Source organism: Calonectris borealis, chromosome 17, assembly GCF_964195595.1.
Source record: "Calonectris borealis chromosome 17, bCalBor7.hap1.2, whole genome shotgun sequence".
NCBI classification, from domain to species: Eukaryota; Metazoa; Chordata; class Aves; order Procellariiformes; family Procellariidae; genus Calonectris; species Calonectris borealis.
Genome location: NC_134328.1, coordinates 12,999,044 through 13,022,803, shown reverse-complemented (window position 1 = coordinate 13,022,803; position 23,760 = coordinate 12,999,044). Strand labels below are relative to the sequence as shown.

At 40.7% G+C, this 23,760-nt stretch overlaps 1 protein-coding gene across 6 annotated transcripts in view; it reads right to left on the bottom strand.

Annotated features, from left to right (window-relative positions):
* The window catches only part of PHACTR3 (phosphatase and actin regulator 3), a 114,905-nt gene that overhangs the window by 30,127 nt on the left and 61,018 nt on the right, over window positions 1–23,760 (bottom strand). For 3 of the 6 annotated variants that reach the window (XM_075166630.1, XM_075166633.1, XM_075166631.1), the window contains exons 3-8: window positions 23,213–23,290; window positions 18,819–19,001; window positions 13,374–13,577; window positions 9,465–9,726; window positions 8,247–8,494; window positions 876–1,029 (exon numbers count right to left, since the gene is read on the bottom strand). In XM_075166630.1, the coding sequence (XP_075022731.1) occupies window positions 876–1,029; window positions 8,247–8,494; window positions 9,465–9,726; window positions 13,374–13,577; window positions 18,819–19,001; window positions 23,213–23,290 (1,129 nt within the window). Of the gene's footprint in view, window positions 1–875; window positions 1,030–8,246; window positions 8,495–9,464; window positions 9,730–13,373; window positions 13,578–18,818; window positions 19,002–23,212; window positions 23,291–23,760 lie in introns of all 6 variants that reach the window. The other 3 variants (XM_075166629.1, XM_075166628.1, XM_075166632.1) reach the window with 2 other exon arrangements.

Sequence of the window (23,760 nt, the reverse complement as noted above, 5' to 3'; positions counted from 1 at the left end):
GTTTCTTTCAGGAGAGGCTTGAGATATTGAATATTTAATAAGCCTTGAAAATGAACTTCTGTTCATGCTTCTCAATTTGATTACAAGCATTTTGGCGGCAAGCAGTGCTCACTGTCCCAATGTGGGCAGGCGCAGCACAGATTATTTAACAATCCACTTTGTCTCATCTAAAATATTCATGTTTGCAGATATCCAAATGTAGCTCTTAAAACAACACACACAAAAACCAAATGGTGCAGTCTGAGCCTCACAGTTACCTTAAATCTTTGCTTTAGGCTACACGCCACAGTAATGCTATTTCTCTCATAGCTCTACCCTGTTGCCCTGGTTACTGATCAAAACCAGACCATCCCTGCTGTCCCTGCAGCTGGATTTACACGAACACCTTACCCATGTGAGGGCAGTGCTGCTGAAGTTGCTTCTTCCTTAAAGCAGAAATACACCCACGAATGCATACAACAGCTTTCCCTTATTCAAGTAAATATGCAGCTATAATTGTCAAATTCAACTAGTGCTGACAAAGCAAAATCAGGTTAATAAATAATTATATTATTATTTCTGTTAAAGCACTAGCCTTCTTGGAGGACCTCTAAATCTTGATTACATCAGTGGAGCTGCAGGTAGATTTGGCAGAATTTTGTCTCCCACATTGACTTCTGTCTTGTTTTCTATTGAAATCAAGGGAATCCTGACTGAAGAGGGAGTTAAGATTTTTTTCATGTGACTGATTGACAGCTGAAAATGTGCTATATTAGTTTGTGTATGATTCACTGCAGGAAATGGACTTGGGGGTGGGTAACAGTGTCTCATCTGACAGTACTCGGAGGACACTTCATTGTAAAGGGAGGTTCCTCCCTGTTCTTCGGTAGACTTACTTTGAGAGTTTCATTTCAATTTGCTGCCGGATTTCCTGTCTTTCCTCATCTGTCCTCCTTGGGAAAATATTCCTGTCTTCCAGCTCCTGCTTACTTGGTCTGTTTCGTAGTTTTACTGCCAGCAGTTCTTTCTTGCATTTTCTTGGCAAAGTACCTGGGACATGCATTGAAAAGAAAGTTATTAGAAAGACAGCTCCTGGAGATGAAACATGAACATATGAAGAGTGGGGAACCTATGGACTGACAGTGATCTGTATGTTAGCATGCAAGTAGCACTACAGTTGTGCAGGGCTCAGACGCAAAACTGCTTACAAATGCAGAAGGATCATATTCCTGTTACCTTTGTATCCATTATAAGCAAGCAGTGCTCTCAGGTGAAAATTATTTGCAGCTGAGACATGATTCACATCACTAGTTTAGAAGTCAAAGGCTGTGCATCTTGCCTCAGTCCTCTGAGCATCCCTATAGCCCAGAGCAATCCCTATTTCCTGAACCATTTAGTGGTTCCTTTGCAGCAGTGGCCGGGACATGTACACCTTCCTCTCTGGGTCACCAGGTATAACCAGGAATAGATAATGGTAACTGAAACAATCTAAGTTGTTGCTTGGCATGTGTGTATATATGCACAAACGCACAATACATATATATAAAAAAAATATATATATTAAAAAAAGTCATTCTGGTTTTCTGGCATGAGAAATTAGAAAATCAGAATTGTGATCATACACTGTGTGTAACTCTAACACTAAATGTAAGCTATTATGTATGTCTACATCCTGTCCAGTGTGACAGTGTGTCATAACAGAATTTCATTTAGTAATCAATACTATACTGTTGACATTAGGTCTTTCCCTCTGAAGAAAGCAGGGGCAAATATTCCAAGGAATGAAAGAAAAGGCCAGATTTTATGGTGATTTGCAGAATGCTGGCAACTTAATTGGGCATTTGGGCAATAAGAGACACAAATACTTACTGTGATTGCATGACCTGTTCTGCTTATGGTAAAAATATGATAACACGTGTCTTCCCTCAAACCAGACAACCTAAAACATGGCCATTACAAAAAAACTGTTCACAGGAGAACATGCAGCAACTGTCTGCTGCTCTTCAGTGTGCTGGATGTTGAGTCCTTGATGCTGCCCTTCTTGATGACATTAGAAACATCTTTTCACTCTTACTAGAGGGAACTGTGTTTGGGCTTAGGTGTTTCTGTATCCCTGGTGTAACTCTTTAGACTTCAGCAGGCTAAACAAATGAAAATTGGACTCCTCAGCTTATAAAACCATTTTGCCATGTGTTTGGAAACGTATGCAATAAAATGGCTGTAAAGTAGAAAGCCATCTTTATTTTCAATGCAGACTGAAAGTCTGACGTGGTGGCCATATTTGATGAGGGGTAGCTTGCTTATGATGGGGGGAAAAGAAGAGGGAAGTGCTATTAAAACCAGTGAGTTGCTGAGTCATACTGGTAGGACTACAGTCTTCCAGCAGTCATGTCACAGGTCGGTTGTAAGGAAGTGAATTTACACCAGGTGTCTGCACGCCTCTACTGTGCTGTACCGGCTTTTCTGGTGTCCAGTCCAGGGCTTCAGCGGAGTCTGAAAATTGTCATTGCAGAGTAGCACCAGTCGGGTGGGGTTTAGAGTATTGTCAGGGTATGCAGGAACTACAGTTAAATCTTTGTATTCGCTTCATCTTGGGAACGTGGTGTGTAATAGGAGGTTATTTTGTTTTGGTTCCTCTTTACTTTAAAGGGTTTTTTTTAATTTAATGCTTCACCTTTTCTAGAAAAGGTCACCTCATTTTTAAAGAAAATGACATTTAATTGGTATTTTTGTTTGGCATTTGAGATAGGATTAAAGTCTATTTTTTAAAGGATGCTCTGGAGGTTGGCAAGATTCTAAATCCTAAATAGACTCTCATTCCCAAATATTGGGGTTTTATTTGCTAGGGATCTGTGGACCTACATTATTATTATCACTATTGATCTCAAATTTCTTTATGCAGAAGGGAGGAGTCTATACCACATCCACACATACATCTTAGGAAGACTGGGGCAGATAGGAGTTATGGTCTCCCTGTGTGAGCAGGGACAAGTCTCTTGATAGTTGCAGTGATCTAAAATTAAACTTTTTAGAAACCATAATCATCTCAAAACCCGGCTTCGAGTCTAAAAGCTGTGCCCTTGTTTAGCATCTTCCTCATAATGCTTTCAAAGTCTGTTGCAAACATTAATTAAATTAAACCACACAGTCCTCTGTGAAGTAGTAGGTATACATTTAACAGATGGGTAAAGAAGTTAAATGATTTGGCTGATGCCACACAGAGCCTTCTGCTAATTGAATATATGACTCCATCAGAAACATTTGGCTGACAAAGCCACAGACTTGGGACTCTGTCAAGGTTTTTCAAGCCTCCACCACACTGGGAGTGGGTGCAGAGTGGGCGTTTGCAGTGCTCGATCTATGCAGCACAGAAACCAACAGAATTCCTTCTCGAAACAACCTGAAGCACATTTGGGGCTAGCAAGCTCCCAGGTATCCCTGAACATGTTCTCATTTTCACCTGGAAAATTTAAACAGGCGGTATGAGGAATTTGGTCATGTCAGGAGATTGCTGCGGAGAGACTGCACGTGCCCGTTAAGCCCAATGTCTCCAGAACATGATAGACGTACCGCCCATGTGCTGGCCATCTGCGTAGTGCATTTGCAGGCAGTTCAGTGCATCTTGGGTCCGCTGAAAGCAATCTATGTATACACTATACAGCACATGCATACGTCTCTGTCCAGAACTGCTTAGAAGGAAACAAGGGAGCTCTACATGTGTAGTAAACCCTTTTTTTTTGTTTTTTGGAGATGCACCCTAAATGGTTATTCTCCCATTCATTGGTGACAGCTAAGGTATGAGCATGCAGGACTATCCCTACTCCCTTCAGGCTGTTATAAAACTACTTGCCATACTGTACTATATCTGATCTTTGAATTGTGGGAGGACAAGGGCTACAATCACAGTGATTTATCGCTCAGATGAGGTCAGGGCTCATTTTCTGCTGTCCCTTATCTCATTGAAGGCCAGCTGAAACTGATGCTCTGCACATAAAAGACTGGACCTTTTTGCAAGAAGTCAGGTTTTGAAGCTGATGTGGAGACATTGGCTTAAGCTAGCTCACTGTATGCCCTAGAGGCTGGTATTTCAAAGTGAGATGGAACAATGCAATGATTTTGCTTGAAACAAAGTAAAATGAAGCTGCTCTTCAGGGCCTTGACTGCTTCCAGGCTGCTCTGCTGCACACTTAGAAAGAGTCTACTACTTTGTGAAATTAAAAACACAAATCGTATCTGAAGAATCTCAACTTTAACCCAAATCTTGCTGTTGTATTAGAGGAGTGGAAAGCATATAACCCCCTCAGGATAAGCTGTGCTCACTTCATCCAGATGTCTGGATTTCTAAAAGGCTTATGCTATAGCCACTCCCATGGTCCATATGCACTGGGCACTGATTAATCTTTAGGGTATTTCACCAAATAAAAATGCAAGAGATCTGGATTAAGCTGATCTGCTAGTCTAAAGAGCCGTTCCCCATGCCTGACCAATTGGGTTGATTCCTGAAAATACCACCTGCCCGACAAAGTGAAAAGAGGGAGATGATGTTACCCCCTTCAGGAAGACATACTGGGAAACGTGTAATTCATCTGTTTTCATCTTGACTGGCCCACTGATGGCCAGTTCTGTTATTCCATCTGCTGCAGAAACCCATATCTGATGTTTCAGAATTAATAAACAAATAAATAAAACAAAACAAGAGAACAAAGATGAAATAAAGCTCCAAACTAGTTTTCTCCACATTCATTTTCAGCACCCTGAGGCAAGTTCCTTCCTGATCACTATCTCAGTAGAAGGTGAACCTGCAAATACCCTTATTTAAGTATTTTCTTCCTAAGGGTTATTTTTCCTGGTCAATAAGGCACGTTCAATGCTGGTCTGCCCCATGACCAAGCTATCTCAGGCAGGATCTTGGCTGTGGCTTGTTTCATGATTTATGGCAGCTCAGCTAGGTGAACAATAAATGCTTTGAAAATTCCCTCCCTTTTCATGCTTGGTCTGCAGGTTCCTGACAAAAGTTCCTGTTTTAACTCAGTTGAATCATGACATTTAATTTCCTGTATGTTTACTGTTCTTTCTATCAAGCAAAAGGCAAATCCTAATACTGCATGCTAATGGTAAGACCTTGCTCACACTAGTTATCGCTTGTGGGCTACATGCTAGTTACGTTATTTTTTAAGCTCGTGCACAAGACTCCTGTCTTGCCTTGTGTTTTTAGAAGTTTCAAAGAATTATTTTTTGAGTAGGGTGCTAATGGAAAGCCAAAATACAATTCCTCACTTTTTCCTGAATTACCTGTGATCTATACCAATCTCCCTGTAACCATGGGGCTGTTCCACTGATGTACTGTTCTGCATCGCAGTGGCGATGGCAAAGTTGGTGACATACTAAGGCAGTACACTAATTGTAAAGCAACTTTGCATTAATGGATGGTTTTATCTCCTGACTTGCAAACCAGCCCAGATTTTTTAAACTAGAAAGAATCTGGAGCTTTTCAGGAAATTATTCTGGTGCTATCCCTGTCACTACTGCGTCTCTCGTTCCTCTCTGAAATGCAAACGGATGCATTTGAATGAATGCTGGCACAAGCAGTGCCACCCTGTGTCAAGACCAGAAATGCTTGCTTATGTCCCAGCTTGTGCTGAGTAAATGGGCAGCGGTAGCATCCCTAAAGCTATTGTCTCCTCCAGGGCTGAGGTGATACCACTGCACACTAGGACTTCAGTGGTTTAAGCGGCTGTGTTGCGCAGCTTGCCCAGTACCCGTCCATGGCAGCCTCCTTAGACATCAAACAGCTGAAACTTTGCGTGGCTGGGTTTTTGTTGTGCCCCTAAAATGTGCCTGAATGTAAACATCAGCAGAGCAAGCACCAGGCTTGCACAAGAAATTAGGTCTTTTGTAAATGCACATTTACAATTTGCGAGGGCAAGGCAGTCCACAATGATCTTCAGCCATTTTAAATAAAATGATCTTATGTATAAAGGTCAAGTCTTATCATGACTTGGGTAAGTTTTAGGGGTGTATGGAACAGGCTTCTTGGTACAGAGACTGAAGTTTAGGTGTGAAGAGACTCGAATGCCAAAGAGTGAGACAAATTAATTACGAGGAACAAGGCTGTGTAGCTACAAACAAAGAAATGAAAGAAAATTCTTCCTAAAAATAATTTTTGTTGAAATTGGAAAGTGTTTTGCATGGAAAAAGGGGTTATATTCATATCTGGGGCCTCTTTATCAAACGATAAACCACCTTTGCTTGGTCTCTTTGCCCTCGGTGTACATCTGCAGGTAAATACTAATCTTGTATATAATCACCACACTACCTAATTTCATAACAAACCTTTGAGTTTTCAGCCTTTCAGATAAGGCATCTAACTGGCTGTCTACATATCTATATATGCACTTCTATTACTAGCACACCATCACGAGAACTGGGGAAGCAAGTCTGTATGTGGTTCTGGCCCTTGACATTTTAAATTTGGACCATTAATCTTACTCACTAAAACATTCAAGAATGTATCAGCCCCACCTCATTATATTCACCAATTAGTCCTATAAGCTTTTCCATCCAGCTTTTACATCTTTGAATACTTGCACATTATTCAAAAATGTATTTAATAATTTTTCTACTATCAGAGATTATTTTTCTAAATTTCTAGCAGGCATGCCCTACCCAATCATAACCCATGACCAATCATGCCCAACACATAAGCCATTGTATGAAGTAAGATTTATACGTACACATAATATTTTCTTAAATCAAATTATATAGTTAAGGGGAAAAAGTTTTCTGTTCAGTCTGATTTCTTTTTATTTCATGTTGTGTAGCCAATACTTCAAATGGCAGATTTCAGTATCTTCTATGCTGAGCAGCACTATTGTTGCAGCTACAATAAAGCCAAAATATCTTTGAGAGAGACGTTTTTCTCACCATCTTAGTTGGTCTAATATTGCCCTGTAAAACTTGCTGCGTTTAAACCATTCTTAAGCCATGACCAATACACCACCACTGTTGTTCAACTGTAGTAAGCAGAAATTTTTCAGAACTCTAACACTTACTGTAGAAAGCCAAGAGCTGCTTCTTCACTGAAATTTGTGCAATAACCAATGCCCTTCTATCATCATAATTTCTGTCTTCACAGACAGTGAATAATTATTTGTTAAATATATAGAGTATTCATCTTCAACAGTAAAATATTTAGATTTGTTTTTACTAGTAGAGGATAACATATTTTTTGCCTGGCTGCCTCTAGCTCTTAGAATTTATACCACAGGAGACCACTTTATAATCAGGAACAACACATAGTCAGAAAAAAATAGACAGAACTTAAAAGGTGATTTTTATTTTTTAAGTTATTCTTAAATGCACAGTGAATATTAAGGGATTCTCTTTTCTTTTGCCTTATCTCAATAGTCTGTTCTGTTACTAGATGTCTTAAGACACAGGAGCAGAACTCGTGTCCTGTCTGCTGGCTCACACTTTTTAATAGGTACCTTTTAAAATTCATCCTTGATCTGTTATAAGAATTATTTTTTGATGAATTTTTCTCTGCCTGCCTTCTTTTAATGCACTGATGAAGAGATTGAAGGATTCATTTCAGACTGAATCTTTGTCTTGCTAATATGGAAAACATTAAAAGCTTGAATGAAAAATAAATTTTCTAATGACAGCTGATTATTTTGCCAAAGCCCACTTAAATAATTGCTCAGGATTATACAATGCATTCCCCCTATGTCTCAAGAAAGGGTAAAATGGACCAAATGGAGAGCAACTTTCTTCTTTAAGATATTTTTTTGGGATGTTTGTCCTTCCTAGATTCATTAGTTTCTTCCACTTTTCACTGTACCATCACTGCGCTAGAATAATAGTCCTAAAATGGGATGCTTCCAAAACATCTACAGCATTGGCACCCAATATACAGAAAGCTTTGTCTACTGACAGCGAGATGTGTCTGCAAGTGCTGCCATCTCTACGTGGTATGGTACATAAGTAGGGTACATAAGTAACTGAAAGGGTAAAGCATGCTGATCCATTGACTTATCAATGTAACTCTAAACATCATCTTAGTATGCAGTACCTACCAAGACAAACATGATCACAGTCGCTATGACTCAAATTTAACTTTAGCTTTTCACCAGGATTCCTTGAAAAAGTTGATGCGACAACAGAGAATTTATACTGCTCAATATTTTCTGATGAATGCTGCCTTGTTTGGAGCATTCCGTTAGGCTACGATAGTATATCTTCATAATATAATAAGTGACATTCCTTACCAGAAATAATGGAGTCATTCAAAACTTCCTCATCCTGATAAAAACCAGAGTCTTCCTTGAGCTCTGAGTTCATGATCATGTTTTCTTTGTTCTCATCCGACTCCTTAACTGAGTTCCGCTTATTTTCTGAATCACTGCTGTAACTCAGTGAGTTCTCCTTTTCTTTGTTGCGCTCAATGCTAGATGTTCTGGATGGACGGACATCCACTCTTTTTTTTGGAGAGCCTTTGCTTTCTCTTCCATGGAAGCTGTGGGTGAAAGGTGCACAGCCCAGTTTTTACAAAAGACTGTTTTATTGCCACAGTGGGAACTTATCGTTATATGAGAATGAGCAGAATGTCTTGTAGCTCGTAAAGGCCAGAGCAGAGAGTTCAATGTGGGACAACACAGGATAGCATTCTCAAGACTGTGTTGAGAATGGCTAATGTGGATCTCTGTCATAAAAATAAGGTACAGAAGGGTGGTGGCTAATGTATTTCTTTGATATATAGCCACATGCTATACTGTACTGATTAAAAAAAAAACACACAGCACGTCCTTCTAATGTAAAACATACATGGCATGAAATATTAACATTCTGATATTTTATGATCATGACAAAGGTTTAACAGGGCCTGGAAATAATATTGTATGAATCTATTCCCCATGACAATAGCTGTTACGGAATTGAGAAATGTTACCAACTTAACTCTAAAGCTCTATGATGGAAAAGGTTATCTCTGTCCTTCTCTAATACACAGGAGGGCTTATAATGAAAACCAGACAAAGTACCCAATGTACTCCCACACAAGCATTTGTATTAAAAAGGGATACCGTATATGCTCATGTATAAACCAAGAGACGTATACTGAAATAGTAGCATTTCTCATACGTAGAGTACTGATTTAGAGCAGGATATGCCTTAGCACTCTAACTTGGTATCTTGTGGGGAGATTTTCTTTTGCAATAGGTCAAGGATTATCAAATGATTCTACCTGTTTGAAAACCTACTTCCATGTCACAGTAGCCTCCTTATAAAAGAACATACTTTTAAGTAACTCCCAAATTAAGCACTTTAACCAGGGATGGATGTTCAAAGTAGTGACATCAAGAGGAAGGCAAACCCAAGCTGTAGGAGTAAATAAAATGCTAATTACAGGGTAGGAACATTTACCAAGAAAAACGATTTAGTGGAATGACTCTCCTCATGCACCCATATGGCCAAGAGACTGTAGGTACCTGTCCTGCCGGTGTTTGGTGGCCAGAGCCCTGTGGAGTTCTTCAATGACTCTGCTGGGAGGTAAAGGCAGGTGGACGGCAGCCAAGTGAGGGGAACCGGTTGGCGTTGTTACCTGTCCTCTGACATGGGGATCTGAACTTTTCTGGCCAGGGGGATGGAAGAGGGCAGCTTGTCCTGAGATTTGGGAGGAACCAACAATGACATAATTCTTCAGGATGGTGGAAGGAGGAGATTTCATGGCTGGGTCATCTATTTCACTTCCTGCTGTCAAAACACAAGAAGGTAAGAGTTTGTCCAATGCTGCTTTTTTTTTTGCACAGAGAGTCTGCACTGAAATTAATTTGTTGTATTGAACAGAGGAAAAGGGTGATGTTTTGTTCTTGCTAGGAGGTAACTGGTTAAGCTGAGTAACTATCTGAATTCAAAAGGCTCATACTACACAGATCCAGATCTTTGATCTAGCAAAATAGATGCTTCCCCCATTTCCCCTCTTTCCCACAGTATCAGATTCTCCTTTTTCCCAGCTCACCAATGCATTCTTAATTGCCAGTACTGTTCCTCCTAACCACCAATGGCTTGTACTGCTGTGACTTTCCAATCTAGCACTTTCTCTGCTGGACTCTGGCAGACTGTATTAAAATTTATGCACTGTGGTTCTCAGTCAGGACAAAATGTACCAGTGTCTATTATCTGCTTCTCCGTGATTGCTGCACGGCTTAGACCTCTGTCTTTCATAGGCCAATTGAGGAAATGCCAAAATCATTATAATATGAGGATAATGTTTGCATAACAAAACTTGCCAAATGAAATCCAAATGAAAGATGTGGTATTGACCACTAAGAAGAAAAAAGAAGGGTGGTGCAATCTAATCTTTCTTTACCCCCAGATTCAGATATTTCTTATGCAATGTAAGCATTTTGTTGGAAATTAGACTTTGATATATACATTTCTCTGACACGTGAGTCCAAAAAACAGTAGACAGTTCCCTGGTTGTAAATTTGGTAGTTTCACACGCTTAAGATAATTGAACATCTGGCTTGAAAAAGGTGCTGATTAGCTTTTCTGTTCTGCAGTTCTCTTCCCCTTTCCCTTATATCTCCGTCCCAAGCCTCTGGCATATGGCATGGTTTACACCAATAGCTCAGTCTGGGTGTAAAAAGGCAATGGTCTTCATACAAAAGAGTATTTCTTTTCTCTTGTTGCCACCTAGTGTTTTAAATAGGAATTTAAACTGACACAGCTTGTACAGCTTTTGTACAAACTTGTTTTCACAGATCATATTTAGATTTTTTTCACTTACTTTTGAGATAAATCCTTCAGTTCATAGCAGAGGAAAACTTCTGCTCAGGCCAGGATTATCCTGAAATACCCATGTAAAAAGGACTTGGTTTCTATTAGCAGGTTAACTTACTAGAAAACTGGAGAGGACAAAAGTAGGTTTGAATACTAACTTCAGTTATTAAATATTTCCTCTCAGACCCAGCATTCTGCATAATGTTTACCAACTACATGCCTTTTCTTAAGTTCACTGCTGGAAATCTGGTACAGCTCCGCAAGTGTAGCGCTGCGAACAGAGTTGGGCATCTGGAGGTTGGAGGGCAGAATTACTGAGGACAACAGCAAAAGCACAAGTAGGAAGAAGAGCTCCTGTAGCCATAACCAAAATCAAACATCGAAAATTTGAGAGTAACTAAGCCTGGTCTCTTTTTCACATTTGTGAGGTGAGGAGGAGAGCATCCTTCAATGAGGAGAACTGCATCCACAATAAAATCTTCTCTCTTAAGCTAAGAAAGGTCTAACATTTTTTTTCATTTTTGGAAGGCATTTTTGCAGATTTCTCTCCCTCCAACCCAGAACCCAGATTTTGATTATGTGCTGCTGTGGAGATGCATAGAAGACATTTATGATCAATTATTGCCCATTGAATCATGGCCTGAGGGGATGAAAAAAACCACCTCTTAAGTCATTTTATAGTGCTGCACAGCGAGAGAGGGTGTCCATGTTTTCTCAGAGCAAAAACCCTGAGTTCAGCTCAACCCTAAAGCAGGAAGGGAGGTGACTCTGTTTTATCTTTATACCTGCTTGTTCTTGGAACAGGTCAAGGGCCAATTTTGTCCTCATTGCAGCTTGGGCCAATATTGAGAGTTGAGAGTTTCCTTAGATCTCACCTTATTTGTCCTAATGACAGCTGTTCAGTGAATAATCTTGCAAAGTGATGTCTTGGCACCTTGCCCTGTTTCCCCTCGCTCTGTGATTAATTGGTGCTTGGCTTATTCCTCACTCCTCTGCTAACAGCATCTCTAACATTGTTAAGGGGGAAAAACTAAACACAAAAGAGCTTTTCAACCTCTTCATTTTCCTTTTCTTTCATAATCGCTTTTCCTCCTTCCCCATATATTTGTATTCCCTTTCACTTATTGACAGTATTTGTTTAGTCTTAACTTACCACTGCCTCCACATCCACAAAATAAACAAATGTATAATCACTATTGAAAAAGGGTCTATAATTATTGGAGACATTGAGAAAACTGAGAGTTGTTCTTTGTGGAAAATTTAGATGAGAATGAAATACCAAAACTCAGAATATCTTAGATGTCACAGGAAATACTTTGGTTAAGCAGCAGAATATCTGGACTCAAAATGCTGTGAAGTGCATGGTGGAGCTGTAATCTCGTTACCCTCTATGGGTCAGGTTTTCCAAATAGCCTACACCTCATCCAGAGCATGGCCTTCTCATCAGTTAAGCAAAGTCAAAGGGTATCCTGGTTGTGCCTGTTCATCTTGCAAGGTGGAAAGGGCAGGCTAGAGCCTGACCCATAGCACAAAATGAAGCAATCTGAATAGCAGGTCGCAAGGAGCATTATGATACCATTTTGAATCCAGCTGCCACTTAAACTCTTACAGCTTACATGGACAAAATATGGATATTTTCCATGGGAAACAAATACTTGTAATTTTCCTCAAAAAGACTAAAAACCTCAGTATTTTCTATGAACCCCAGTGGTCAGATCACAATGCCCCTCTGATTTTTTTTTTCCTGGTGACTTTGAAAACCCTATTCATTGTGCCAGTAGATGAGTGTGGATGCAAATCAAGGCTGAGATAATGGCTGTCATTTAACAGTGTAAATATCCAACAGGTCTGACATTTAGATGTCAGGACTTTATTCTAATTTGCAATAAGGCCTTTTAACTGCTTTTACCATATGTAGGGGCCCTAAAATTGGAACAAACTAAAATCATATTCATTTTAACACCCTTTCTGCAGTGCCAGAATGTTGGAAAATGTAACAACATTGGCAATACATTAGAAAATCGGGCCCAGAGGAATTGCTCTTGAAACATTCAATGAAGTCTGGCACGGACAATTGCTTTGTGGAAGCCAGGTGTATCACTTATGTGTGTTCTGTGTAAAAGACCAGATTTCATAGCTCTAGTTTAGATCTACCCTAGAGAGCAAACCCTTCAGACAGAAACCTCTACAGAACCTATTGACTTGAACTTGATTTTGGCTGTTGTACTGTTATCCAGTGGGAGTCTAGGTAACGAAAACATTAAATCTTCCTTGTGTTTTATGGCATATCAATATGGGCATCTGATTCAGCAGATGTTTGCAGTGTTTGATTTGTTTTACGTGTGTTTAGTGCAATACACTTGCAACAAATAATCCCCTGAGAGATTCAGATAAATATGTGAAGTACAAAGATCAAGGTGTTGTTATCAGGCAACCAGACCACTCAGTTCATGGAAATCTTTAGTATTCTGTTCACTCAATATAACTGGCTTCATTCACAGCAGTTTGCAGCAATAGGCTTAAAAAAGGATGTAAGAAAAAAATTATATACTGTGCTGTGTAGGTGAACAACACATAAGGGATGGGAAAGTCTTTACTGACTGGTAATGACTGACCTGTTACACTCTTTGTGATTTTGGAGATTGCCTTAGGTGGTGGAGCTGGGAGCAACGGAGGGCTGGGAAGCTGTGTTGGGTTTCTTTCCGTCTGTTTCTGGGGGGAATCTGTGGATTCAGATACAAGTAAGGCTTGTGGACTGTCTTCAGATGCTGGCAGGCTGGCGTCTTCTAATTCTTCCGTGGGTGCTGAAGGTTTCTTGGCTAGTAGGAAGATGAGTAAAATTAATGGAACATGAAGTTAATAATAATGATAGGCCAGGGGACAATGCCAGGAACGCTCAGAAAAACAGAACGCATGGCACACAGCTAGAAGCACTTCTTTTCCATAGTGAAAATAATTATTGTGTGAAATAGCCAACCAGCCAAGGCAGGTATAGAATAAAATGTATGAGGATATTGAAGAAATGTTAGTTTTGATGTTCCCGAGAAAACTGCTGAGCTTCCCTTACTTCCCTAAAGCCTTTTTCCCTTTCCTTTTCTTTTTTTAATAATGAAGACAGCAAGGCAAAGCAACTTTTGAGAACTGCAATGAATTTTCTTACAGCATGCAGCTGCAGTGGCACAGTTACTGAGTGAGTACTCTTCTGTGCTAGGAACACAGAGCCACAGGGCCAAGAGTATCAAACTGGTACTATTATATGAAAGCTGACTTTCCAATTGTTTGTTGTACACATTTATTTTCACAATTTAATTTTTATCTTATTTAATACATGACTTCAACTTGCATCCCAAATCTTCTCTTACTGTACCTGACTCCAGAACTGTTGAGTCTTTCATGGGGTTAAAGTTGATAACCAAGAAAAGCCTGCCATAAAAAAGATTTGCCATTGGATCTCAGCAGCTAGTGTGGAACAGAGAATCGGTGAAGTACTTAAAAAAAACTTCAATCACCAAAGCCTTAATTTAAGATGGTGAAGCAGTGCTCATTTCAGGATTGTCTCCTGAAAGATGGCAAAAGCACTTAGCTCTTAAAGTTAGTGCAGGCTGAATCACTGAGCAGTTCACCAAATTGTCCTGACTGTGATGAGGGCACAGGGGAATAGATCCAGAAAGGCATGAATCTGAAGCAGGACATAGGTGGAATTTCAGTGATGAAGTTCAAAATTAACATCCTTGAATCCTCCTTAGATACCAGCTGACTGTGGCAGTGCTTAAACTCACACAGTGCCTCGCTGTTTGACTTTCACACTCTGTTACATGTCCTGATCTCTGCCTTGGCATACACGGGGACCCACAAAGAAGCTCGAGGCTGACTCATGCAGGACCCCAGCCACGGCCAGACTCTCTCCAAATTGCATTTCCAGCCACTACGGGCTCAGTCGTAGCCATGAAGGTGATTTTTCCTACCCTAAGAGGTGAAGCAGTCATCCAAATGGCGAGATCAGTGTTTAAGTCTCTCCTCAGCATAGAATTGTAGAATAGTTTGGGTTGGAAGGGACCTTTAAAGGTCATCTAGTCCAACCCCCCTGCCGTGGGCAGGGACATTTCAACTAGATCAGGTTGCTCAGAGCCCCGTCCAGCCTGACCTTGAATGTTTCCAGGGATGGGGCATCTACCACCTCTCTGGGCAACCTGTGCAGTGTCTCACCACCCTCATCGTAAAAAATGTCCTCCTTATATCTAATCTAAATCTCCCCTCTTTTAGTTTAAAACCATTACCCCTTGTCCTGTCACAACAGGCCCTGCTAAAAAGTTTGTCCCCATCTTTCTTATAAGCCCCCTTTAAGTACTGAAAGGCTGCAATAAGATCTCTCCAGAGCCGCCGCTCTCTCCAGGTTGAACAACCCCAACTCTCCCAGCCTTTCTTCACAGGAGAGGCGTTCCATCCCTCTGATCATTTTCGTGGCCTCCTCTGGACCCAACAGGTCCATGTCTTTCCTGTGCTGAGCACTCCAGAGCTGGACGCAGTACTGCAGGTGGGGTCTCACCAGTGCTGAGCATGAGAGAGGTCCAAACTGCTTGGGCTGGATAAATGGCAAATCCCACTCCTTCTAGCATTCTGGATTGTCTAAACAAAGTACCCTTCCCTCCAAACCATTCTAGGACATCTCCTAAAAACTCACAGCAGTGGGCACCCAAAGCTGCCAGGTCACAGATCTTTTCTTGGCTCAGTTTTATGTCTCATTTAGAATACAAACTCTCTGTATTAATGAACATTCAGCATCCTTGTGTTCAGAGTGCATGGGGAGGCACCAGAGCACTTAGGCAGTTGGAAACAATAGCATTGGCAAGATAATAGTATTTAATTTGTTGACAAACAGATTAATGAATATGCCTAGAAGAGGAGGAATGAGTATTTATCATTCAAAAAAGACAGGAAAGTAGAATAAATATGCATTGTTAACAGGAATTCTTGTGAAATTTGGCTTGATAGGAAAGCTGCCATATGTGATAGTCGCCTGAATTATAGAAGAAAATAATTTTCTTTTAAATATACTTCTAGGGAAATGCTTTGTTCCAGGCTGACATCACTTTGTATTTTTGTGCCTACTGCATAGAAGACAAAATGTGGAATAGAGGAAGAGAAAAATTAAGTCACTAATGGGTTACATTACAGAAAGATCAAGAGCTCCAGTAGATGTTTAGTATCGTCATAGGAAAATTAGTCAGATTTGAGTGCATTCCCCTGAGTAGAGTGATACTTTCTTCTGGCAGTAACTTCACTAAATCAGTAGACCTCTCTGTGACATGAAGTGCTGTTTGGCACAGACGTAGAGGAGCAGCCATAGTGGGACCATTCCTATAGAGAACGTGGATCCGAAACACACTTGGCCTCAGTCAAACGGATCTTTTTGTTTCTGAACTCCATCCTGTTCTGAGAGTGGGATCACAAAAACAAACTGACATTGTGCACTTTTGTCTAAAAAATGTCCATTTTACATTCCCTGCAAAGAACGGTTTGCTTCTGTTTTTTTCTGTGGTTGTTTCTGGTAAGAACAGCACATGTTTGACTCAGTCTGAAGGCAGAGCTGAGGCTTGAATACACAAACCTATTAACAGATTTCATACTGCAGAGTGAATATTATCCTGCTGAAAATACTCCAAGTGCTCAGCACTAGACTCTTTGCCAGAGTAGCTAATTATTCATGGAGTGCCACTTGTCAAAATACTATCTCACTACTAGGTAGAAATCCTCCCTTTGGGACTGCCCCCAAGCCCGTTGGCTAGGTGAGGTGGGAAAAACTGCCCTTTCTGCCTAGGCTGTTCTTTTTCTGTGTATTAACCAAACATGAAGTCTACAAATATTTTCTTTTGTTGCCTACCCTTCCCCTCCCTGGCCTTCACCCTACATCCTCAGGATGAAATATGACATACTAGGTATAAAACAAATATAATCATTTTGTTTCTATCTGGTCAAATATTCATATGAATTTGTGGAAGGACACCTACTGCACGGGGCCTGGATTGAGCCCAAGGACAAACGTTATAATAAACTCAACATTACAATAAACTTAGTAATACACTCTGACAATTTTGAAGAGCTTTCCCACCCAATGAATTCCTTAAGGCGGAGTCACAATGCTAGAATGCACAGACAGGGATAAATTAGCACATAGAGATTAGATCGACAATAATTATGTTAAAAGCCAGAGGCCACCGATGAAAGAGGTAGGAGATTTCCAATAAATAGCAGTGGAGTCTCACACACCAGGGTGACAGGAGAAGGTAATCCACTGATATTTTTTGGAACCTGGAAAAATGACACCTCAAAAAATGGAGGAAAAGAAATACAGAAGAGAGGAAAGGTTGTGCCAGGAAGACAATAAAAGGAACTAGGATTAGAGAGACATAAGAAATTGGGATGATTTTGAAAGCCTCAATACACAATTTTGAACAAACTGTAAGGTAAATTTTAAATCATCGTACTAGGTTTTGCAGAGCCATAAGGTGAAATACATGATACATTATTAGTGCCATCTTTCCAGGGTAGCCTGTCCCAATGGTAAGAATTAGAAGTTCAGAGAGAAATTTCCTTAGTGATATGGAATGAAACGGTCTAGAAAAGAGTATTGTTGCTAATAATAGCTGTGCCTGAAGGATTCTGGTCAAGATCTTGATCTAGTTGTTCTAAGAACAGGGAGATGAATGGGTTTTGCCTCAATAATTTTTAGGGTGATACAAAACCAAACACAGCCGTAAAGGATAGAGTTTGAAGAGAAAAGAAAACAGCATTAAGGGCATGTATTAATAGAAGCTGTCTATGTCCGATGCTCTATTTTGTCTCTATTTTATGAGGAAAAAAAAGAGAGAGGATAAATCCTTAGAAGCCCACATACAGTGCTTTGGGATATTTCCTGATGAAATAACACAGGTAGTTGAAATGAAGAAGGTGACGGGTGATGGAAAGGTGCTGTTAAGCTTACACAAAAAATCCGTGTGATGAGCAAACATGAGGAGAGATACTTTTTGGGAGACAAAAGAGTTTCTCTTGTCAAAGCAATTAAGAGTGGAGTGGAGCTAGAAATGGGCCAGAACAACAATTTTATATAAAAGTAAAACAGCAAAAGGGAACAAAATTGCATGAGTCATGGGGATGGAAAGGACAGGAGGAAGTGGGAAAGGATACAGCAAAGAAATGGAAAACCCTTCAGAGAATGATTTCCATTCTGAGCTGCTGAAGCAGGGTGAGGGTATAAGCAGGCAGCATTGCTCAGCAAACCGCCACAGGGGTGGGCTTGGTGAAAGTGGGGGGCTGGGACCCCAGGGCATGAGGGGGTGGGATGGAGAGCAAAAGGGAACCAGGGCAGATGGAGAAGGTGTGAAGATTGACCGGAGGGAATGGGCAGGAAGATCTGTAATCACTACACGGCACTCCTCACAAACTAGGATAAAGCATTATCTCGGCAGCTTTGCATTTCTTGGTTGTCAGGAAGTGAATGGAAACCCTCCAGTTGCTGAGTTGTGCCTGGCTTCTCTGGTCCCAAGGAACTGCTATCATGGATGAGTTCTGCCAGAGCACAGTTGCATGAAAGGAGCTTGGTTTAGCTTATCTGTGCTCCCGGTATTGAACTTCACTTGTATTTGCAGCATGTTGTAGACAGGGTGATGATATGGACAGTGTGGGCTGTCTATTGACAGTGTTCTCCCAAGCCAGGACAAGCAATTTCAGGCTTGGCACAGAAGTTTAAGAAATGTTTTTAAGAGAAGCTTGTTTCACCTTTACAGCAGTCACTGCTAATACCAAAGGGGCACCATGCCAAGACTGGATGGTCTCATAATCCAACTAATCCCATTATGCCAAGCTTTGTGTGGTCCCTCAGTTTGGTAGCAGTCTCAGAAATCACCGTTTTTACGTACTGATTGCTAACCTAGTATGGGCTGAGCCGAACAGAGTGCTCTGGCCCTTTAATGCACTGACATATTTGACTCTTCATAAAGCAGGTCAGCAGAAATGTTTTTTTAACACTTTATAGTTTTTTGAAAACTTTTTATATCCAATACCTGCATCTTCTTTCAGCTCGTCCAAATGCAGCTCCTCACCAAGCGAGGTCACATTCGTTGTGGCTGCTATTGTACTCTCTTGCTGCACCTCTTCTGAGGCAAGTGCCTGGCACACAGGAGCTGGAGGGTCACTCTGCGTTGCTTTTGTGGCATCATCACCAGTGCAGGCTTTGCCTTCGGTATCTAAAACACCAAATCATTTAATCTTAACTAAACCATGAGCAGTGGAAGCTGAAACTCCCTGCTATCCTCTTGAGAAGAGTGAGTCTTAAAGCTGCTAGTGCTCAGGGGACTGAGATTTGTCTTAGAGCAGCACCTGATTTCTAACAGTGCTGAGCATCTGTAATGCAAAACTTGTGGAGACCAGCCCATCTGGATACTAATATCCACCCAGTTTTCTCAACAGGGCACCTTTTTCTGTGGGCATCCAGCAGCCTGGGCAAATGGCCATTGTGCGTGTACAGGAAGGCCACTGTACTCTGTAAGCACCTGCTCTGTGGGAGATGAGTGCAAGCATGGGAAATCGGAGGTCTCTGGGAGAAGGCACTTCCTTGCACGATCAGAGCTCATGGTGCAGCACGTGCACAGGTTGGTCTGACGTGTCTGAGTTGCCAGACTCCATGCACGACACGCTGCCATCCAGCTGCCCCAGCAGTAATGCCGGAGCCTTGCCGAAGATAAGGCTGCTAGTATTCCCTACCAAACTGTAGGTTTTGAGCATAGTTTTAGTTACTCAGCTTTAAAAAGCGTGTCTTGTGTGATCGAGCTGATCAGAAATTCAAATCCCTCTTCATGCAGACCTAGAAACTGCTCCTTTTGCTTACTCTGAAAGATTTTTGTGCCAGTGATCCCTGCAGCTGTACGCATCTTGATGACTGAAGCTTTTCTAGTATTCTCCTATTCAGGCAAGAGTCCTCAGAATACAAACTATCCTTTTACTTCACGACTCTCTCAGAATTTACAAGATCTACATCACTGTTGCAAACCAAAGAAAGCAATTACTTCCTGCTCTAGCCAGCACTCCATGCTGATGGACGTGTCTGCTGTCCACCCTGACCTCCTAACTTGTCTTTCTCAGCCCTAGACACTCCTTTCTGGAAGCTCCTGACAGGGCTATGTTTTCTTGCAGTGATATCATGATAAGTTTCTTGAACATTGATTTAAAATAGCTAGCATTCACAGCTACTCCTTTTTAATACTATTTGGACAATCTGCAGAGTAGTTTATTGTCCTTTTGGGTAAGGGTATCACTTTTTGGCCCAGAGATGCTGCGGAAGGGATGCAGTATTTTTGTATGCTGAGCTCACTCAGTCTGCCTCATAATCACGTTTGGTGAAAAGTTACTGTTCTTAAAATAGCCCCTGCAGTAGCACAGTTGCTATGATACAGGGAAGGGGAGGGGGAAAAAGTTCATTGCCTACATTTCAGCTCATTGTGAAGGCAGCCTATACATAATCATCAGTGTATTAACAGCTGCCTGCATTATTTGACAAGGAGCCCTTATCTCTCAGTGCTGTAAGTACAGCTACATCTGATGAGTTTTGTGCTCACAATGGGGAGAAATATCGGGGGAAGCTCCCTAAATGTTTTCAAGGTAACTCTGCTTTGCACATTCCTCACATCCTTCAGAAAGGCAAGCTGCTGACAGCTGTGCCACAATGAAACTGCAGTCAGAGACATGTCAGAGTTCCTTCAGATCCCAGCCGATGGAAAGTGTAATGACTAATGAAGTGATGACAAGAAGAAGACAGGCCTGTTAAATAATTTCTGTTGAGGAGTCTCTGAGACTCACAACAGTGATGTTCCTGGTCAGAAATCATCAGCTTGTGCTTAGATCAAAGTGGGTGTACTGCTTTGATTGGCAGTGGATCCCAACACCATATTTCAGAGATAGTCTGCGGACAGGAGAAAGCACAGACCTTAGATCCACTGGATCTAAGGAAGAAAAGCAGCAGTGTGTCTTGAGTATCGCAAAGTAATCAGATGAAGTAGAGCTGTAATTTAGTTGGGAATGAATCCCGCTGTATGCCAGACCCTGCATCCTGTAACCTCTTACAGAGTGCAGGTTGGTTCCCTAGAGCGAAGCTGTATTTGCCTTGTGGGAGCAGAGCTGGAGAGGAGAAGACAGAAGGGGCCCAGGCTGTGCAATGTCATCTGGGCAGCTGGGTTTTGGGGTTGTGTGTGGAGAAAGGGCGACATAACCTGTTAGGATGACTCAGCACCAAAGCAAGGACGGTGCAATTTCACTCTGGGCTGCTCACAGATTGACGCAGATTATGTGCTAGCTTTGTGTTTTGCTCTGAGCCAAACAGTCCAGTTCAAAATGCTGTTTGACAGACCTTGTGCTGTGAAACCGGAGTGTGATACAGCTATTGCAAATGCATGAAGCAGATCTGGAGATTTCTCAGATTACAGCTTCATTCCAGTTTGGGCTACTTATGAAAGTGAGTAGGAATCAGATCTCTGGAAGTGGAGTAGAGCCTGATGAAATAGAGGGATTTTAGGATTTACTGTAGTCTTTTAGAATAGTATTGCTGCTTTGACAATTGCAACTTACTGCATAAATTAGGACTTAGCCTTGAAACTGCTGCCACTTCAGCTCAGTCCAAGTAGGGCACTCATCATTCACTGAGAATTATTTGGGTCAATTTTTGATTCCAGTTAATAAGCTGCTTCTACTAATAATATAATAAAATAACCCTGGAGATTCACAACACTGTGAAGAAAAATAACTTGCAGGCAGCTGCAATGTCCTTCAACTGACTGTTAACCATTCTTTCCTTTCTGGGCAGCAGAGTGGTACTGAAAATTTGTTTGATGTTTATAGGAGCTCTATGCAACTTTATTGCAGACAGGTGAGCTGTTTGCAGCTGCCTTTTTGAAAGCACAGCTTGTCATCACTTCTCACTGGACTATGTATTATACATAAATAAATATGTATTTATTTAAACTATTTTAGTTTTGTTAAAATGATCTTGCAACTTAGCATCATCTGTTTTCCTCTCAGCCAGTTCTGTATGCATACAAGAAGTTTATTGATTCATTATTATTATTATTACCTCTTAATGTGCTCTACAGAAGTTTTATTTTACTGTGCTTTGGCAAAGCTTTAGATATCTATGTCTTCAAATTCATGCATTATGGGGAACTTCCATACCTCTAGCAGAAATGGGGTGTATTTTTCTATCCCATAGCGCTAATATGCTAATAGGGCAACTAGTTATCTAAAATTATGAGAGAGACAAAGAGTTCAATGGACAGAATTAAAAATGAGCTTTCTAAAAACTCCCCATTTTAGAATAAACTAATGGTTTGATACATTTTTTTTTTAACTTGAACATGAAACTCATTAAAATATATCCAATAAAATAATATGAAGATTGCTTTACTGCAATGAAAAAAAAATCCTGTTTAAAATGCTCTTTTTCTGACTCTGCAGTTGCTCAGTTACACTCCAGCATAGCATCACTGAGTATTGTCCCACAGGCTATTTATAGGCATTGCATTTGTTTTATACAAAGAAACTCAATTATTAGTTTCAAAGAACGTAATTTCTATCTATCAGATTGGTCAAATTCAAAAGGCCAATCTTTCTTCATGACAGTATTTTCTGCCATAAAGTTTTCAAAGTAAAAATGGATTTTTTTTTTTTTAATCTCTTTTTATGTGGAAATGGCAATTGGGATGTTGTCCGTAACATTGGGAGCTCGCTTGATCTCGCAGAACAGTCAGACAGATCTCTGTCTCCCTTGAGCATCTGTCAGGGCTTTGGACCAGGGATATACAGAACCACAATCCTTTGTGCATGTTTCTGACATTTTATCATCTTTCATTCAATGACTGAACCTGTACTCAGGAAAGCTTTAAAATGACACTACCAAATGCTTCACTTTTCCATGGAATGAAAAACAGGCAGAATGGTAATATGTTTTGTCACAAACTTGGTTTACTGGAAAGACAAATGAAAACATCAGATTAGTGTCATTTAATAAGATTTGAATTCATGGGTTGTACATGTTAGCTGAATGTATCTGTATGTTTAAGTTTATATTTATACCAGATTTAGCTGACTTTCTTGACAGTAGGATTTAGGTAGGTTTCGAGCAATTGCATAAAACATACGTACCAGCTCAGATTTGCACCATGTATAAATCAAGCGAAGATGGAGTTGCATTCAAGATGGTAAAACATCAACAATTAAACTGCATGGATTGATTGCAGCAGGGAGGAATTTGAAGAAAGACGTGCTTAATTCAGCTATTGAATTTTCCTCTCTGTTTAGATTGAATGTTTTCCTTTTTATTCATTTGATTGTTAGGATTCTTCTTTTGGTTATTTGTTTCCTATTGTCTTGAAAAAGACTTTGATAAAAAAGATGAAGAATTTTTACTTACCTTGTTCCATCATCTCTAGAAGGCCTTTCTTAATGAGTTCATCCCGACCTTGTCGTGCTGTCATCTTCTTCTCCAGCACTGCACAAAGTAGTAGCATAACACAGCACCAGTCGACAACAGAGTATTCATATAATGGAGTGAGAAAGTTGCAATGTGGAAATTCCCTCTAGTCTCAACTACTGTGTGTTTGGAAAGAACTGCAAGGATTTTGTTTTGGGGAGCATGGACTGGTCAGCCTGTTTGTGCCTTTTCCTTTGTTAAAACAGCTGTAAAATCACCCACATGTAGAGCTGAGATTTATGATCTAACCTACTGTCTGATCACACTGAGTGCAGAGTAACTGGGATATTAGAGCCTTCATGCTGTTTAATACAGCACGTTGAAGCTGCCTCAGGATGCCTTGTCCTTCACTGTGACACTCCACAGGATATTGGGGCAAATGGAGGGAACTGCACCATCCTATCTTAGGAGAAGGCAAGTGAGTTTGTCTCCTTACTGATCTCCTGGGACATCCCTGGAGACTGGCGAGAGCATGCAGTGCTGTGTGC